Source organism: Euleptes europaea, chromosome 9, assembly GCF_029931775.1.
Source record: "Euleptes europaea isolate rEulEur1 chromosome 9, rEulEur1.hap1, whole genome shotgun sequence".
Lineage (NCBI taxonomy): Eukaryota > Metazoa > Chordata > Lepidosauria > Squamata > Sphaerodactylidae > Euleptes > Euleptes europaea.
In genome coordinates this window covers 59644584-59663353 of record NC_079320.1, presented here as the reverse complement: position 1 = coordinate 59663353, position 18770 = coordinate 59644584, and the positions used below count along the sequence as shown (strand labels likewise).

The following is an 18770-nucleotide window of genomic DNA, read 5'->3' as shown; positions in this document are numbered from 1 at the left end:
TTGTTTTCAGACTTTCTTATGCAGGCTGATTGAATTTTTAAAAAATATTTTATAATCGGCCTTGAGTCTCAGTGAGAAAGACAGTCTATAAATCAAGCAAATAAAATAAATAAAAAACGAGAGAAACTATGCAGTTGAGATATGAGATACTGCAACAACTGATTTCATCCACATCATGAAAGGCACAAAAGAACTTTTCAAAGTAACCCTATATGATTCAGTACATCCCATGACATGAAATGATCTAGCATGAAGTACTGATGAAGCCTTCTTCATCAACTATCCTATTTCAAATTGTACTGCTACCATATACCATAAGCAAGGGCCCTTTCAGATAACTTTTTTTTGGTGACCAAAACATGCAGAAGAGAAAGTAACACTGCGAGCCAGCTTACTAAAACTGCATTAGAATGTGCTTGATTGTTCAAAACCATCTTAATGTTATCATATAATTGTGAAAATTCAGCTATTTGAAAATAGCTTTCATTATAACTAGGGTTGCCAACTCCAGTTTGGGAAATTCCTGGAGAGGGCAGGCTTTGAGGAGAGAAGGGGCCTCAACGGAGTAAAATGTCATAGATTCCACCTGCCAAAGCAGCCATTTTCTCCAGGTGAACTTACCTCTGTGGTCTGGAGATCAGTTGCAATTCCAAATATCCAGGCCTCACCTGGAAGTTGGCAACCCTAATTATAACATAAAGTTAATCTAAACCTATTGTCTGAACTGAAAGCTCCAATAGGTTAGAAGACGACGAGTTGGCTTTTATATGTCGACTTTTTCTGCCACTTAAAGGAGAATCAAACTGGCTTACAATCACCTTCCCTTCCCCTCACCACAACAGACACCCTGTGAGGTAGGTGAGGCTGAGAGAGAATGACTTGCCCAAGGTCACCCAGTTGGCTTCGTGTGTAGGAGTGGGGAAACAAATCCAGTTCATCGCATTAGCATCCGCAGCTCACGTGGAGGAGTGGGGAATCAAATCCGGTTCTCCAGATCATACTCCACCGTTCTTAACCACTACACCACGTTTATAACTTAATAGAGTTATAAATAGGCCCAGTTAGTTTATAAATGTTGAAAAGCAGAAATTACATATAATCACACAGAGTTGGAGCCAGCCAGCTTTTTCACTCAATCTTGCTTAGTTCCCTTTCTTATATCCTACATGACTTTTGTCTATATAGGCCCTAAGATGTCCAGCACAGCCTTTCTGGTGGACCCCCTTCATCCTTTTTTCAGTAGCAGAAAAGCTGGTTGGATCCATCCTTATTAAAACAGGAAAGACAGCTGAAGGTATAACAAGAGTTTTAGACTTTATACATGATCAAGAAGCATTAATACAAAGATGAGAAAAGCAGGAAATAGACACAAGGGTGTGTTAAGGAATCGTTCCTAAAACTGAAAATAAATATGTGACATGGAATATAAGTCAGAGAAACTTGATAAAAAATGTTGAATATCGGAGATTAAAAGGACACATGGAAAGTGACAATCTGCCAGCATATCTGGAAGATTTATAATTGCGTGGGTTCAGATCATAAAAAAGCGGAAATGCAGGCTGGATCCAACCCACAGAAAAAAAAGTTTAGAGAATAAAATAAGACAGACAAGCCAGCATGGCGTTGTGGTTAAGAGCGGTGGTTTGGAGCAGTGGACTCTAATCTGGAGAACCGGGTTTGATTCCCCACTCCTCCATGTGAGCGGTGGACTCTCTCAGCCCCACCTACCTCAAAGGGTGTCTGTTGTGGGGAGGGGAAGGGAAAGTGATTGTAAGCTGGTTTGATTCTTCCTTAAATGGTAGAGAAAGCCAGCATATAAAAACCAACTCTTTTTTCTTCCTTCATGTCTAATAAGGAAGGAAACCACACACAACTTTCAAACTACTTTCTCCCCAAACTAGCAACAAGTGAGCTGCCCTCAGCACACTTTGTAATTACAGGCCAAAAACACATGGCTGTTTTGTCCCTGGAGTCTCCCGTGGGTGTAGCAAATCTTCAAAGGCCACACGCATGGCCGTTGACCGCCCGCAGGGTAAACCCTCCCGGATTCAGGATCTTCCCCAGGTTATCGAAATGCTGTGTTGCTGCAATTTTGACTGCCGATTCGCAACAGCTGTGGGAATTTTACAGTGCGTTTCAGCACCAGGGTCAACTCCCCGCTTGTAGCCCTGGTGGCAGCAGCAGCATCGGCTCCTTCCCTCCCACCCCCCGTGCGCCCTCCTTGGCCTTCCCCCAGCACCAGCCAGAGTCTTAGCCCACCTCACAGCCTGCACACAGTCAAGCGGCAAAGTAGCAGCAGCTTCTTCCGGTGCCACTTCTACCCAATGCATACCGGCTCGCCTTTGCTGGGTGGAGGGCAATGTCGGCTGGAAGTGCGGGGTGTCGGCATCGGAAGGAACCGCTCCCACTTTGCTGCTTGACTGTGGGGCTCCAGGCTGAAGGCTGTGAGGTGGGCTAAGACCCTGGCTGGTGCTGGGGGAAGGCCGAGGAGGGTGCGGGGGAGAAGGAGCGTGGGGGAGGGGGAGGAGCCGCCGCTGCTGCCCCTTCTCATTTGTTTGTCCCTGTCCCCTCTTTCCCATGAGTTCAATTTTTTGAACGCGGGACTTGAAGGCATGGGATAGGACAGGGACAAACAAATAAGAAAACAGCCATGTTTTAATGGCCATAGCCTGTATTTTGAAGTTTTCTTAGAGAAAAAGTTGAAGGTCTTTCCAAGAAAATTTTTCATGAAAAGTGAACTTTATGGCAAAACAAAAATTTCATCACAGGTATCTCTATGTTAAGTTCAACACTTAGAATGAAAACACAACAACTTCAAATCCTAATTTCTATTATATCAATTTCATTGGAATGGAAGATGGGTTTTAGACAACATGGAAGGTATAGCAATACCAACCCCTAATTGCTAGAAGAGTTTTAATTTTCTTTATTCTGAAATTAATTTATTTTACTAGTTTTAAACATTTAATTATGGCATCAACATTTTAACTATTTCAGTCTCATCAACTGGTTATGCAAATAGCAAAAAAAGTATAATTATCTTTTATTTCTGAAAGCACCTCTTGAAGGCTAGCAAAATGATTTCTCAAACATAGCCCATTACCCATCACATTCTAGTATACCTATTTTACAGTTACAGAAGTAGAGAACGTTAAGTTATACTCATTTTAAAGATCATAAAGAATTCAGTGCCATAAGGACTCGAAATCTCATTGGCTATTTTATCTTCTCTTAAGTAAATGTGCATGCCATCTTCACCTTCAAAAGCTACTGTCATCTCTCCATTTCACCAATAAATTCTTCCAAGAATAACAACAAAAAGAACGTAGAGAAGCTAGAATTTAAAGTATTGCTTGACAGCAGCGGTGTTATTTAAGATTATGTAGTGCTTTAATAATTCAAAAGCAAAATCTGTCTGGACACTGAATCACCAGACATGTACATTTTCTGCATCTCAAGAGAGCATACTGTGCCCTCCGCTGAGCTTCCAGACAGAAGATTATGTCTTGTTTGCCGCTCACAAAAGAAGACTGACCTAAGGTGAACTCAGTTAAATGTAAGACACGTTTCAAGCTACTACATGTAAATTGGATGCAATTTAGAAAGAAAATGCATACGAATCATACTTTTGGGGCACAATGAAGCAGGGGCAACTGTTGGAAGAGAACAGCTTTTTATTTCCAAAGACAATGGCACCATTGCTGCATCTCAGTTTTCACAATAGATACTTCAGCTACCTAGACTAAAAATAGCAAACTGTCCCGAAGATTCCTCCAGTTAGTTTTTCATGCCTAAATATACAAAATGATACATGTTCTACACAGTTCTGTTTGAATGCTCTGTACTTCTCCACACCTCACATCTCTGTTGGGACACTGGTCCACTATGTAATGCAATTTCTAGAATTCTTTTACCCTTTCCTCACTTAGCCTCAGAGAATATTGTTTAAACTGTTTAAAAAATAATTTCTTTATATCAAGGAACCCTATGGTAATTGAAAGGGCTTGTTTAGACTGAATGGTTTTAATGTGTATCCTGTCTGCCTTACCAGGTAAGAGAACAGGATAGAGGCTCTTTTTTCTCTCAGTCTGAATTTATTTACTGTTTCTCTGAATAAACCTATTTATTTGCTCCTTGGTTATTCAAAGCAGTTGTCACCCACAAACGTCTCAAACCCTGAATATTATGGGTTTTGTTTTGTTACACTGAAGAAAAATGTTTATTCGTTTTACCCTGGGATAGTTTGATTCCCAAGAAAATATTGGCAGAAACATATGACTTCAGAGTAGCTGCAATTACTTGAAGAAAGCACCTGGGTGGAATCAAGCTGTCCTACCTTAATGGCAGTTTAAAAATTGCTGCAGCGTGATGCTCAGTGAGGTTAAGGTGTTGGGTTATCCAGAGCGGATTTTATACGCATGAACTACATAAAAACAAATAAACTTATTTAAAAGGATATGCCAAAGCCTAAAGATCATATTATTTGATACTCATATACTAGAAACTGATATGTTAAAGCTAGGTTCATGTTAACTTCAGGGCAAATGCTAAGCATAGATGTATTAGTTCAAAAAGTAGAGAGCTTGTTAGCTGATAATTTTTAATTTTTTTTGATGTCGCCACAGCTTATTTATGGCTACCCTGTAGGGTTTTCAAGGCGAGAGACGTTCAGAAGTGGTTTGCCAATGCCTGTCTCCACATCATGACCCTGTTATTCCTTGGAGATCTTGCCAGGGCCCCAATGCCATTAGAAAACCTAATGGATCCATCAGGCTACAGGGGCAGATGATGTGTTTTACCACCTTGGACAACCCTGACTGGTCCACTTGACAATAAGGGGTGGGCACCCTTGGCTAATCTTTTAGGATTAAGATTTTTAATAAAAAAGGAATGATGTTTAACTCTTTCTCATGTTTATTTTACACAGGATGCTGACATCAAGCCCACATGGCTTCTATGTCCCACAATGATACATTCTGTCCTCCCCCTTTAGATATGGCTCCTTTCATTAAAAGTACTGTAATTAATAAACTCCATCAAAAGGAAGGATTGTTCTTCATGTTGACGATATTTTAATTTACCTGTCAGGTACTGAAGTTTCATTACTTGCAAATTGTAGAGAAACTGAATCATTTGGACAAGAAGTAGAATACATCATTAGGCTACAGTTCAAGATTTATATACATTACTGACAAGGTGGCAGATTGTACAAGATACGTTTCCACAAGTCAGCAATAAAAAAAAGGTAAGGAGAGAACCACTTACTGGAATAAAGTATTCATCAGCTCATTAAACAGGAAAATTACACCCTGTATAAAATGGCTCTGCTGGATGATCTTGGGTCAGTCACACACTCTAATCTACCTCACAGGATTGTTGTGAGGATAAAATGGAGGAGAGGAGAATGATGTAAGCAACTTTGGGTGGGAAGAAACACAGTAAATAAAGTAAATGAATAAATTAATATTCCATCATTTCGTATGATATCTATTCAGAGTACTAGCAAGTGAAATAGTGAGTTTCATCAGAACCACAAGTTACAAGCATTTTGATGACTTTGGTTCTTGTAGGTTATCCGGGCTGTGTAACCGTGGACTTGGTATTTTCTTTCCTGACGTTTCTCCAGCAGCTGTGGCAGGCATCTTCAGAGGAGTAACTCTCAGTGTCAAGTGTGTAGGAAGAGTAATATATAGTCAGAAGGGGGTTGGGTTTGAGCTGAGTCATTGTCCTGCAAAGTATTAAAGGTACTGTACAAATCATTGTTCTCTAAGAATCAAGAAAAATGTGCTAATGAGGGAGTGGTATGTTAATGTGGAACCATTGTATCCTGAAGTGATCTGTTAACATGTGGAATCCAAGGCTAATCCGCATGGCTATTGTGGACTATAGTCTTTGTTAGTCTGGAGGTTTTCAGGACAGGAAGCCAAGCCTTATTCATTCTTAAACTCTCTTCTTTTCTGTTAAAGTTGTGCTGATGTTTATGAATTTCAATGGCTTCTCTGTGCAATCTGACAAAATAGTTGGTAGAATTGTCCAGTATTTCGGTGTCTTGGAATAAGACCCTGTTTGATGACTGTTCAAGTTGGCTTTTGAAACGTACCTCAAGCAAGCTCTTCCAACCTAATTATGGAAGGTCAACTGTTAAACACATTTTTTATAATTACCAAAAGCCAAGCTGAATTGAAGAATGGTCAATTGAAACACATTCCATCGCAGAAGCCAAATGCCATCAGCAAGGAGGCAGCAGACACTCTACCCTCATGCCGGACCAAGCCCTTCCTGAGAACTCCTTGCCCAAAGCACCTTGTTGTATACGGCTTTGAAAGTCAATTTCTGGCTGAAATGATGGGTAAAATAACAGTAAACACACAAACCAGTTATCACTCAGAGAAGGTAATACACTGCTGTAAAAATATAATTGTATAATGGAAGTACACGTTTTGCCAAGATAAACTTGGCATGAACTAATATTTTGCAAATAAACTGGTTACATGGTAGTAAGGGGCAAACCACTGTAGACATATTCAAGAAGAGGAAAAGACTGGAAGTTTACCACTCATTTTCTTATTCTCAGACTTGATCTAACTCTGACTAAGAGTACTGTACCCTAATTTGCCTTCAGGCCTGTTGCAAACAGAATATGTCAGCTTGTTCTGTTCTCTTATGGAGGTGTACTTTTGCAAGATGGGACAACACCTCCTACTAGCCAATTTCTACAAGTATAAATCCAAAGTCGACATCCAGATACTTCCATTCCAAGTGTGCTGTGTAAGTTACTACTAAACTACATGGATTTCTTTCTACAATGTTTCATTCTTTTGGGGAGGGGAAAGTTATAAACAGCCAAACTGGCTCACACAAAATGCAGAACAAGCTTTCGCGCTTATCAGGCTAGATGTTTAGGCATCATAACTCTTCGTCAGACTAGATGTTAGAAAAAAATTTTTTAATGAAGGAGGAAAGCAAGCAGATTTTCCAGTCAAGATCTTAAGACCCTGCTTTGTCAGCCATTGGTGTTACATGCTGACAGGCTCACAGTTTAATTGCTCTAGGTGTTAGATTACAGAGCTTGCATTCTGGAAAGAAGAAATTGATGGAGGGTCACCTTTTTTGAAAGAAGGGGGGGGGAAAGGAGTCCAGCAAGGCCCAAATGTCATGCAAAAAAATCATACGAGGAGCCAAGTTCTCTTTGCAGGCTGAGAGCAGATGATGCAGTTTGGTAGTCTATATTTTAACAATGGACACCCCACAAAATGTTCCTATTATAACCGTCTCAGTTTGCAGGAAAACCTGACACAAGCAGTACTTGAAAAAGAGAAGCCCCTCTCCCACCATCTTTTCTCCAACATGGATCATTAGTTTCACAGTTTTTGCAGAACACTGTAAACCCTCATAAATAAAGCCAATAGGTTAAAAAAAGTTTAACAAAAATTCACTTAGTCTATCTAGCATATTCGTGTGGAAGATACCCCAAGCATATCTTAAGTCTTTACCAGGTGGAACATAGTGGGGGGAAAGAGATGAAAATAAAAACTATGAACATTGTAGTGAACAAAAAGGGGAGGAAGGTTGGGGATTGTGAAACAAATTTCTCTCTTCATGGCATTATCAAGAAACAATGCCAAAAATACCCATAACACCATAACACCAGTTGATCAGAGGCGACAGTTGAATGCGTGAACACATCCATGATCCTCTTTTAAAATGCTTCCAACTCTCTCAGAAAAAGAGTTAGTATTGCTTCTATCCCAATACATCCAAATATCATGGATTATCAGTAGGGCTAGATGTTGCATTAAAATTTAAAACAACACCAAACTGTTCCGTGGTGTATATTCACTGCACACAGAAAGTGCCATGGAAGCTGTGAACAAAATTATCCATATAAAACTTACATCATGTCATTTAAACAATCAGTAACACATCCTGGAAAATACTACCCCTCTAAAGTTTCCCTCTCTGATCAAATTTCTTTTTCTAATCCTTAATCACGTCCTAAAAGATCAATAACTTCTGATTCAGAACTTTCACTTACATCTTGTTCAAAGAACTGAAGGTTTCAAAGGACTGAAACACTTTCACAGATTAGTTTGGCTGTTAATTGGGTATATATGTCCAAATATAGACCCGTTTCTTTCACGTGCTCCAGAAGATAAAGAATCTGAAACAGGTGAGAGGCCTTGACAGGGATGTCTACAGTAATTTTTTTTGGCCATCAAGTCACACCTGTCTTATGGCGACCCTGTAGGGTTTTCAAGGCAAGAGACATTCAGAGATAGTTTGCCATTGCCTGCCTCTGCGTGGCGACCCTGGTATTCTTTGGTGGTTTCCCATCCAAATACTGGCCAAAAATAACCCTCCTCAGATTCCAAGATATGACAAAACCGGGCAATACAGGTCAGGGTGTCTCCAATATACAGGAATGGTAATTTACTAATGTTTTATATTGTTATCGTTTATTATTCTAAAAGAATATGTATTCCATCAGAATTTTAATTTCCTAATTGTTCTCAAAGTTTGCAACCCTTTTGCTGGAAAAATTGAAAAAGGGGGCATTTTCCCTCTCCTTTCCACAAGCTCTCACATTTCCAATCTTGTGTAGTCAAGTACAATAAACCCCATTACAAACCTCATTGTGATTTACTCCTGAGTAATTAGTCTCTTGCCATTAAAACCCCAAAAGGGGTCGCCATAAGTCGGCTGCGACTTGAAGGCACTTTACACACACACACAAATATGCACTGGCTCAAAAAGCATTATCAGCTTTTCAGCCTCAACATTTTTTCAGTTCTTATTTGGACTCAATGGCCATTTTTGCATGATAATTAGCAGTGCGTTCCAGGCTGAAGTGCCCTGCATTTTTTTTTTAATTTTGCACGCTGAGCTGTCATTCCGGAAGTGACTGCGAAGCCGGCGCATACCTGCTTCGCATTACAAAAGAGCCCGTTTAACGCAACCTTTGGTGTTTGTTTGCTGCGAAGAATCCCCTTCAAAGAACAATGTAAAACAACAGAGGCGCGTTAGCTATGCATATGCTAATGGCTATGCAAAGAGGAACAAAGGAGCAGGCGAGTGAGGGGAGTGGAACTTCTCCTTTTGCGTCGGGACCGTGAAAAGACATTTTTAAAGTCGCATTTTAAAAAAGAGCTTTGAACGAGCATCAAAATTGACCATGCAAAACTGGCAATTGTAACTAGTTAAGAGGAAAACCCTTAACACAAGGAAGGAAGAAAAGTCCACATGGAATTGGTACTTTGGAGTTCCAGAATGGTGCAAAACAGCCTCCTGGTAGGCGACAAGAGGTATTGATTTTCAGAACGTAAATAATTTTAAATGACCAAGTTTTATAATAAGCCTTTGAAGCAGCTAAAGAATGTGTGTGTGTGTAAAGTGCCGTCAAGTCGCAGCTGACTTATGGCAACCCCTTTTTGGGGTTTTCATGGCAAGAGACTAGCAGAGGTGGTTTGCCAGTGCCTTCCTCTGCACAGCAACCCAGGTATTCCTTGGTGGTCTCCCATCCAAATACTAACCAGGGCTGACCCTGCTTAGCTTCTGAGATCTGACGAGATCAGGCTAGCCTGGGCCATCCAGGTCAGGATAGCTAAAGAATAGGGGAAGCAAATCACATTCTGAACCGCCCCCCCAACACACAAAGAGCAACTACTATTCCACCCCCTCCCAAATTCACTCCCCTATTATGCTGCATTGGTCTTGCCCTCATATAATGTTGAACAAGCTTCTTAAACTTTTCATAAGAGTCGCTGAAAACGCCTTTAAAAAAAATCTAGGTCAACACGAGCAAGGCGACATTAGCATACAATTACCTGGGAAGCAGGTTGTTAGGTGTTCCATTAGTGCTTCTTGCGTGACTTGTTTTCGTGCTGAGTTCATTGCAGAGATGGCCAAGCAAAGGATTTCCCCAAGTGGGATAAACTGTGATTGACTGATGGGAGACATACTGATGGGTGATACATCACCTGCAGAGAGATAACGGACTTTCAGCCAACTGTGTTACTTCACTTATCTATCATTCAAGATGACTATATGGAGACAAGAGTGATCCTTCCATCATAGTTCTGTAATAAAACCTTTACAATGCAATTTTTACTTACAACAGTAACACATATTGACCCCAAACCTTGCTTCTTGTTCGTTTTGTTTGTTTCGAAGCATAGCTCTTATGATAACATAATTAGTTATGTTAGTTGGATTTTAAGTTTTTTATCATGAAGCATATATAGCTCAGAAGTCCTGTTTAATCTGTGATTTAGAGTATAAAGGGGGAAGGAAAACAAAAAAGGAATGTCTGGATCAATCACAGCAGGGGAATAACTGGTTGCCAGGGGGGGGGGGAAATCCCTAATAAAAATCACATGTGTGACAAAGAGAAGCTGTATAAGTACATGACTAATTTAAAAAAATGTAGACTCCAGGAAGGAGAAAGTGGTCTTAATTTTGCAAGAGAGCAGTTGAATTATTTCACATCTTTGCCTAAATATTTAATTGGCTCTTCTGATTTGAGCAGCCAATATTACTAACCGATTATGTTTCTTACCCCCTATTTATGAAGTTCTTGCCATGAAAACCCCAAAAGGGGTCGCCATAAGTCAGCTGCGACTTGACGGCACTTCACACACATAACTGTGGTTCAGAGTTTGATGCCGGGGTGGGTGGGTGATTAGGAGCTTCAAGCCAGCTCTGGCATACTTTAAAGCACAATGTCAATGACTGCTTTGATTTCAACATAATACCGGCACACATTGCCCCAATCCAGGTAAGTATACACACACTGTAGGGCTGGATTAACCATTAAGCAAAATAAGCACGTGTTTAGAGCATCAAGGGAAGAGGGACACCACAGAAATTTTCTATTGCCGGATTTACCATGGACCTTATGGTGCAAAACTGCAAATGGTGCAGCTGAACCAGGGTCCACAAAAAGGGCCCCCCACAATAAATGAAAAATTACATACATAGAATGACTCAACAAACAAACAAACAAACCCTGAACATCACAATTTTTATTCTTATCCTTTAAAAAAAAAACATAAGGATGAAGAAAAAGTGGGAACTAAGAATAATCACACTAATCACACTGGGCTTAATATATATTTTTTAAAATTATTAAATAATTTAATATTAATTGTTGTTTTTTACACACACACACACAGGCACCAAAAATCTTCTAAGTGCTTAGGGCTTCTAAAGGTCTTAATACGGCCCTGGCACACTGAAGCAGGTTCCCACAAGCAAAATCCCTAGCTGTACCTTCATGCCACACTAGGGGCAAAATCGAACAGCTAGCGCTAAACCCTCTAAACCATCCCTTACTATTGGTTTCCAAGGGGTAGCAGGGCCTCCATCCCAGCCCAGATTAGGATCGGGGGTGGGGGGTGGCTGCCTCGGCCTCTTATTTTATTTCTAATAGAAGGTAATATACAGTTGCGTAGTTGTGATAAATTCACCACTAGCAGATAGCATCCTCACTGATACTTCCTTTCAACTAACAAAATAAAATTGCTTTTTCAAAGATGGCGAGATGAACACGTGAAGTTTCCATACACCGATTCAGAACACTGGTCAGTCAAGGTCTGCAATTGTTCAGCATTTTTATAAATGAGTTGGATGAAGGAATAGAGGGGTTTACTCTATATAGTACAGTATGAAAGCAAAACGAAACACTTTTTTCTATCTCATAATTTGTCTGTTGTTTCTTTCAATTACATTTGCAGATGATACTGAATTGGGAGGGGTGGCAAATACGGTAGAAGACAGAGCCAGGATACAGGATGATCTTGACAGGATGGAGAATTGGGCTAAAACCAATAAAATGCATTTCAACAGAGATAAACGTTAAGTTCTGCATTTAGGTAGGAAAAAACCAAATGCATAATTATAGGGTGGGGAGACTTGTCTTAGCAGTAGTGTGTGCAAAAATGATCTTGCGGTCTTAGTAGACCAAACAGTGAACATGAGTCAGCAGTGTGATGCGGTAGCTAAAAAGGCAAATGGGATCTTGGGCTGTATCAATAGAAGTATAGTGTCCAGATCATGCAAAGTGATGGTTTCGCTTTACTCTGCTCTGGTTAGACCTCACCTAAGAGTATTGTGTTCAGTTTTGGGCACTGCAATTTAAGGAGGATGTAGACAAGCTGGAACGTGTCCAGGGGAGGGCAGCAAAGATGGTGAGGGGTCTGGAGACCAAGTCCTATGAGGAAAGGTTGAAGGAGGTGGGTATGTTTAGCTTGAAGAGGAGAAGACTGAGAAGGGATATGATAACCATCTTCAATGGCACCTATTTTAGCAGATCCCTTCTTCATAATGGTTCTTTTACAAGACTTTCCAGAGTATCAAATTATTACATAGAAAAAATGTGATCAATTATATTTTTAGCTGTTAATTGTTCATTATAAAAGATTAATGACAGTAGTGAGAACCTAAAGACTTAAAATTGATTCCATAGTTTATACCACACAGGTAATTTTATTTTCATAATGGTATCATAACATTTTAAATTATCTTCTTGTTCAGGTTAAATATCTTTCTCCAATTTAAATGAATCATTCAGCATACTGAAAGTTGTACAGCATGGTAATATATTATAATTGTACAGTTTCCTACACCTAATTTCTTGCTTTTTATAAAGAGATCCTTGGTGGCTTACTTTGCCATAGAAATTTCAATTTATTAACTTCTGTCAATTATCCTATATTAATGTATTAACTTGTAAAGGAATATTAATAAACAAAGACAGTATTTTAAGTAACAAATTCATCATGATGGTAAAAACAAAATACCAGAAGACAGTATTCTCAACAGACATCAGACATTATCAAATGTTTAAATTATCCTGATGGGAACAATTTGTTTGATGCTACACTACTTGAAGATGTAGTTTGTTCTTACTCAGCAAGAGTGGGAAGATGGCGGCCACCTGAGCTTTGCTTTCCTCCTATTGCAAGTACTTAAAGGCTGGGCATGTCCATATGTGTGAGCCAACGGCTCACAGCTTGCGGCCTTAATGGACAGACCCACTGGATCCCACCCAAACCAACCACGATATTGAGTGTACCCTCCATTTATTGACACTGTATGCTGCAAATATATCCATGAATCCTGAAAAATCCTCTTTAGAGAAACTCCTACATTTTTCCGACTAATGAAATTTAGCAGTTAAATATGTAGTATATTCTGCTACACACTTTGCCCTAATCCATGCATCAATCAAACAGTTGCCAGTTAACACTGGGTGGCAACAGAATATTTACAGTATTATAAGTTAAAAGGAGGAGGGATCATTAAGTCTGTCTGTCATGGATGGAACCAGGAGTATGTATTATTATATGGGCATGAGTACCACTGGAAATACAGATGGTACAGGAATATTTTATAAAAACTTCCCCAATTAATTGAGGGTTCAACTTATGTAAAAAGAGGACAGCCACTTTTTAGAGTCAACTTGCAGGAATAGAGTCTCAAATAATACAACATATTTTATCTTCTGAACTTAAGCAAACTCTATACACTTATAGAAAAAAAGCTAGCTCTTTTCTCTTCCCTGAGTAATGTTGCTGTTGTTTTCTCCATCTAATACTACTATCCTAAAATCCAGGGTCTTTATGAATCGGAATGTTTTCAATTACGACACTGCCATACTTTTAACAGGACTTGGATCCTGTGATAATTATGGAAACAGAAATTACTCACAAACAAAATTTTGGTTCCGTACACAGACAAACACCTATAATGACTCAGCCACGTGACAAAAGAAGCTGCATGGTGGTAACAGAAGAGTCCTCTTTGAACAAGAGGAAACTAAAATCAGATCACCAATTAGAACAGACTGAAAGTTACCAATCTTAGAAATGTGCACAGAATATCTAAGCGTCTACATATTTGCACCCTTGCCTTAAAGCACATGACAAATTTACCCATAATTTCCAAAATATCAAACACATTCAAAATGAAAATACCGAATGAGTGCACTCCACTCCACATGCACCATTTGAGGTCATAAAACATACCAGCCAGACTGTATAATGGGAAGTAAACAGCTAAAAAGTACAGTCTTATGTTCTGGCAAGTTGGCTGCAAGGTTCAAGGATCACAAGTAAACAGGCAGGCAACAAACAAGCAGGGTCTAAGGGTCAAGCCAGGAATGGAAGATGGAGAGCTAGGCCTCTCCAAAGGAGGCAGGCAGGCCCGACAAAAGGTAGAGCTTAAGCATTAGCTACACTGTAGACTGGTTGCAAGGAGATGTTGAATCAGCAAAGGTTGGGACTCAACTGCAGTATTACATAGGGAACTGAGAGTCCCTCTCTTTCCTGCAGCCAGGTCCCTGATCCTGCAAAGAACTATGGAGTGGCAACTTTCTCCTGAGACAGGCTAGAGTGTAGGAATCCCCAAACTGTCCGGTGAGCACTCTTCTACCTCATCATGGCTTCGCCTCTGGCACCCAGCCTCCTCCATTCCTGGGGTCCTGGGAAAGACTCTGGAGGTTCAGGAGGTGGACGGGTCCACTCAGGAGTTTCCTTGTCTGCTGGCCCTAAGGGAACCTGAACAGCAGCTTGCTGTTGGGAGAGGAGGCATGGGGTCTTCTCTGGGAGCTTCTGGAGTGCACAATGCTTGGTGCATAGCGGAAACTACGGGGAGTTCTCTTCTTCTGAGGAGACTTCTGAGGAGTCTTCACCCCATGTGTAGGTAGGGCTAGGGCAAGCCTTGACAGATCTGTTGTATTTTAAATTCTGAATTGTTATGCATAATGATTTGCTGAAGGGAGCTATGTGTGCGTTTTACTAGCATTATGTTTACTATTTCAAACAAATACTGTTTTGCCCAGTCCAGCACTGTTCTGAACCTGCCTTTTAAGCCAATACTCCATGGTATTTGCATATATACTAATGCAGCTAGACAGAACATGTTTGGCATTCTTAGTACAGGATGAGAAAATTACTTCTGTTCAAATATTTTCAATTTCAAAAACAACTGAAATAGTTGGCAAATACTCTCTTGTATGCAGTTTGATGTAAACCAAACAGATATATAAATGATGCGAATGGTCTATAAACCCTGAGCTGCATAGCGCAGACTAGCCCAATCTCATCAGATCTTGCAAGCTAAACAGGGTTAGCTCTGGTTAGTACTTGGATGGGAGACCACCAAGGAAGTCCAGGATTGCTACGCAGAGAAAGGCAATGGCAAACCACTGCCAAATGTCTCTTGCCTTGAACACCCTTCGGGTCGCCCTAAGTCGGCTGCTTGACAACACTTTCCACCACCACCAATGGTCTACAAAACTGAGAAAAAAATGTACACTCCAGCATGCACTAGTGATGTGAAAACTTCCTGGCAAAACACAGCCACTCTTTTTTGACACATGAACACATGAAGCTGCCTTATACTGAATCAGACCCTTGGTCCATCAAAGTCAGTATTGTCTACTCAGATGGGCAGCGGCTCTCCAGGGTCTCAGGCAGGGGTCTTTCACATCACCTACTTGCCTAGTCCCTTTAACTGGAGATGCCGGGGATTGACCCTGGGACCTTCTGTATGCCAAGAAGATGCTCTACCACTGAGCCTCAGCCCATCCTCACTAGTAGTTAGTGACACTACTAACATTGGAAGTATATAGGCTAACTATAATGTAGAGACTTCTGGATCCCTATAATTACATGAAAAGCATTTAGTTGATTTGTAATCAAGCTATTTGGCTTATTATTTTATTCAGGGAACCTCATATATTAACACACTTTTTTCTCTTTAAGTCCTGAAATCGTTAATATAACCCCATTCTACACATATCCCTTTTCATCTGGAATACATATCCAAAGTAGTGTGCTACACATTTAGATATATTGCGTGATATTCGTAGCATATGACTCACTGAAGTTGATCCCAATGAGATATCCCAACCATACATAATGTGATAAGCTGGGCAAGTAAAATCTATTTAAAATATAACAATCCAATAAACCCTAAGTACACCCCCAATTCAAATTGCAGCATTCCAAGATTTTATGTAAATCATACAATGTAGTAAATGGAACACATTTAGTATATAGCTCTTTGTTTTACTATAAATATTATAGCATATAGACATAACAATACAATACAAAGGCCTTTATGAGAATAAAGATGAAACACCAACATCCACTGGATCTGCAAGATGACATAAATGGTTTTGAGTTGGCACTGCAACACGTGCCTTACCTTCAAATCAGGCGACAATAAAGAACACATCACCTGTAACATCTCATGGCGGTTTAAGGAATCCAGCAATGCTCAGAAGATGTTGAGATCAGAGAAAACAAAACTACAAGTTACCTGGAAGGGACTTGACTTTAGGAATGTGATTCCCCATTCACTGCATTGCTTTAAAATATCTAACCTTCCCTCAGTATTTTGAAAACAACTGAATTCAACACATTTTACTCCTACTCTCTGGAAGCGAGACAGTTTCATGGGAACACCGCAATGCCTCAGGATTCTGCAGTGTCGCTCATATTCTGCCTGGTTCTCTGCAAAGTGAAGTCATAGGAAAGGATCAGCCAACCTCACTTCTTACTACCCTACCCAGAATCCTTTGGAAGCTGAAATGAGTCACTGCTCTGTGAAACAATGCTTCACGTTTCCCACCGCATCAAGTGCACATTTCTTTGCTTTTGCAACTCAGCTTTTGGAAAGTTGCCTACCTGCTATACAGCAAAAACACAAAGACCTGCCCCCCGCCAAAACTAATTGCAGGAATCACTGTCTGGTTACAAATTTAAACCTCAGACATGATTTATTGTCGAAGGCTTTCACGGTCAGAGTTCATTGGTTCTTGTAGGTTATCCGGGCTGTGTAACCGTGGTCTTGGAATTTTCTTTCCTGACGTTTCGCCAGCAACTGTGGCAGGCATCTTCAGAGTAGTAACACTGAAGGACAGTGTCTCTCAGTGTCAAGGGTGTAGAAAGAGTAATATATAGTCAGAAAGGGGTTGGGTTTGAGCTGAGTATTGTCCTGCAAAAGTATTGTCCTGTAAGTATCAAGATAATGTGCTAATGAGGATATGGTATGTTAATATGGAACCATTGTATCCTGAAGTGATCTGTTAATGTGTGTAATCCAAAACTAATCTGTATGGCTATTGTTGAATGTTGTCTTTGTCTGGAGGTTTTTCAGGGCAGGAAGCCAAGCCTTATTCATTCTTAAACTCTCCTCTTTTCTGTTAAAGTTGTGCTGATGTTTGTGAATTTCAATGGCTTCTCTGTGCAATCTGACAAAATAGTTGGTAGAACTGTCCAGTCTTTCAGTGTCTTGGAATAAGACCCTGTGTCCTGTTTGTGTCAGTCCATGTTCAGCCACTGCTGATTTCTCAGGTTGGCCAAGTCTGCAGTATCTTTCATGTTCTTTTATCCTTGTTTGTATGCTGCGTTTTGTGGTCCCGATGTAAACTTCTCCACAGCTGCAAGGTATACGATATACTCCTGCAGAGGTGAGGGGGTCTCTTTTGTCTTTTGCTGATCGTAGCATTTGTTGTATTTTCTTGGTGGGTTTAAACACTGTTTGTAGGTTATGTTTTTTCAAAAGTTTCTCCATCCTATCAGTGACTCCTTTAATAAATGGCAAGAATACCTTTCCTATGGGAGACTGTTTTTCTTGAGTTTTCTGATTTTTGTTTGGTTCAATGGCCCTTCTGATTTCATTCTTGGAGTAGCCGTTTGCTAGCAGTGCGTGATTTAGATGGTTAGTTTCTTCCTTGAGAAACTGTGGTTCACAGATCCGTCTTGCACGGTCCATTAATGTTTTGATTATTCCTCTTTTCTGTCGGGGGTGGTGGTTGGAGTTTTTGTGTAAGTAGCGATCTGTGTGAGTTGGTTTCCGGTAGACCTTGTGACCTAACTGAAGGTTTGATTTACGGATGACAAGGGTATCAAGAAATGGGAGTTTACCCTCAATTTCCTTTTCCATGGTAAACTGAATGTTTGGATGGATATTATTAAGATGATTTAATAATTTGGATGGATATTATTAATGTTTGGATGGATATTATTAAGATGATTTAATAATATCCATCCAAACATTCAGTTTACCATGGAAAAGGAAATTGAGGGTAAACTCCCATTTCTTGATACCCTTGTCATCCGTAAATCAAACCTTCAGTTAGGTCACAAGGTCTACCGGAAACCAACTCACACAGATCGCTACTTACACAAAAACTCCAACCACCACCCCCGACAGAAAAGAGGAATAATCAAAACATTAATGGACCGTGCAAGACGGATCTGTGAACCACAGTTTCTCAAGGAAGAAACTAACCATCTAAATCACGCACTGCTAGCAAACGGCTACGCCAAGAATGAAATCAGAAGGGCCATTGAACCAAACAAAAATCAGAAAACTCAAGAAAAACAGTCTCCCATAGGAAAGGTATTCTTGCCATTTATTAAAGGAGTCACTGATAGGATGGAGAAACTTTTGAAAAAACATAACCTACAAACAGTGTTTAAACCCACCAAGAAAATACAACAAATGCTACGATCAGCAAAAGACAAAAGAGACCCCCTCACCTCTGCAGGAGTATATCGTATACCTTGCAGCTGTGGAGAAGTTTACATCGGGACCACAAAACGCAGCATACAAACAAGGATAAAAGAACATGAAAGATACTGCAGACTTGGCCAACCTGAGAAATCAGCAGTGGCTGAACATGGACTGACACAAACAGGACACAGGGTCTTATTCCAAGACACTGAAAGACTGGACAGTTCTACCAACTATTTTGTCAG

At 40.2% G+C, this 18770-nt stretch overlaps 1 protein-coding gene across 3 annotated transcripts in view; it reads right to left on the bottom strand.

Annotated features, from left to right (window-relative positions):
* Nucleotides 1-18770, bottom strand: part of STOX2 (storkhead box 2) — a 144568-nt gene that overhangs the window by 9304 nt on the left and 116494 nt on the right. For all 3 annotated transcript variants that reach the window (XM_056855659.1, XM_056855660.1, XM_056855661.1), the window contains exon 2: nucleotides 9825-9977. In XM_056855659.1, coding sequence (XP_056711637.1) covers nucleotides 9825-9977 — 153 coding nt within the window. The remainder of the gene's footprint in view (nucleotides 1-9824; nucleotides 9978-18770) is intronic.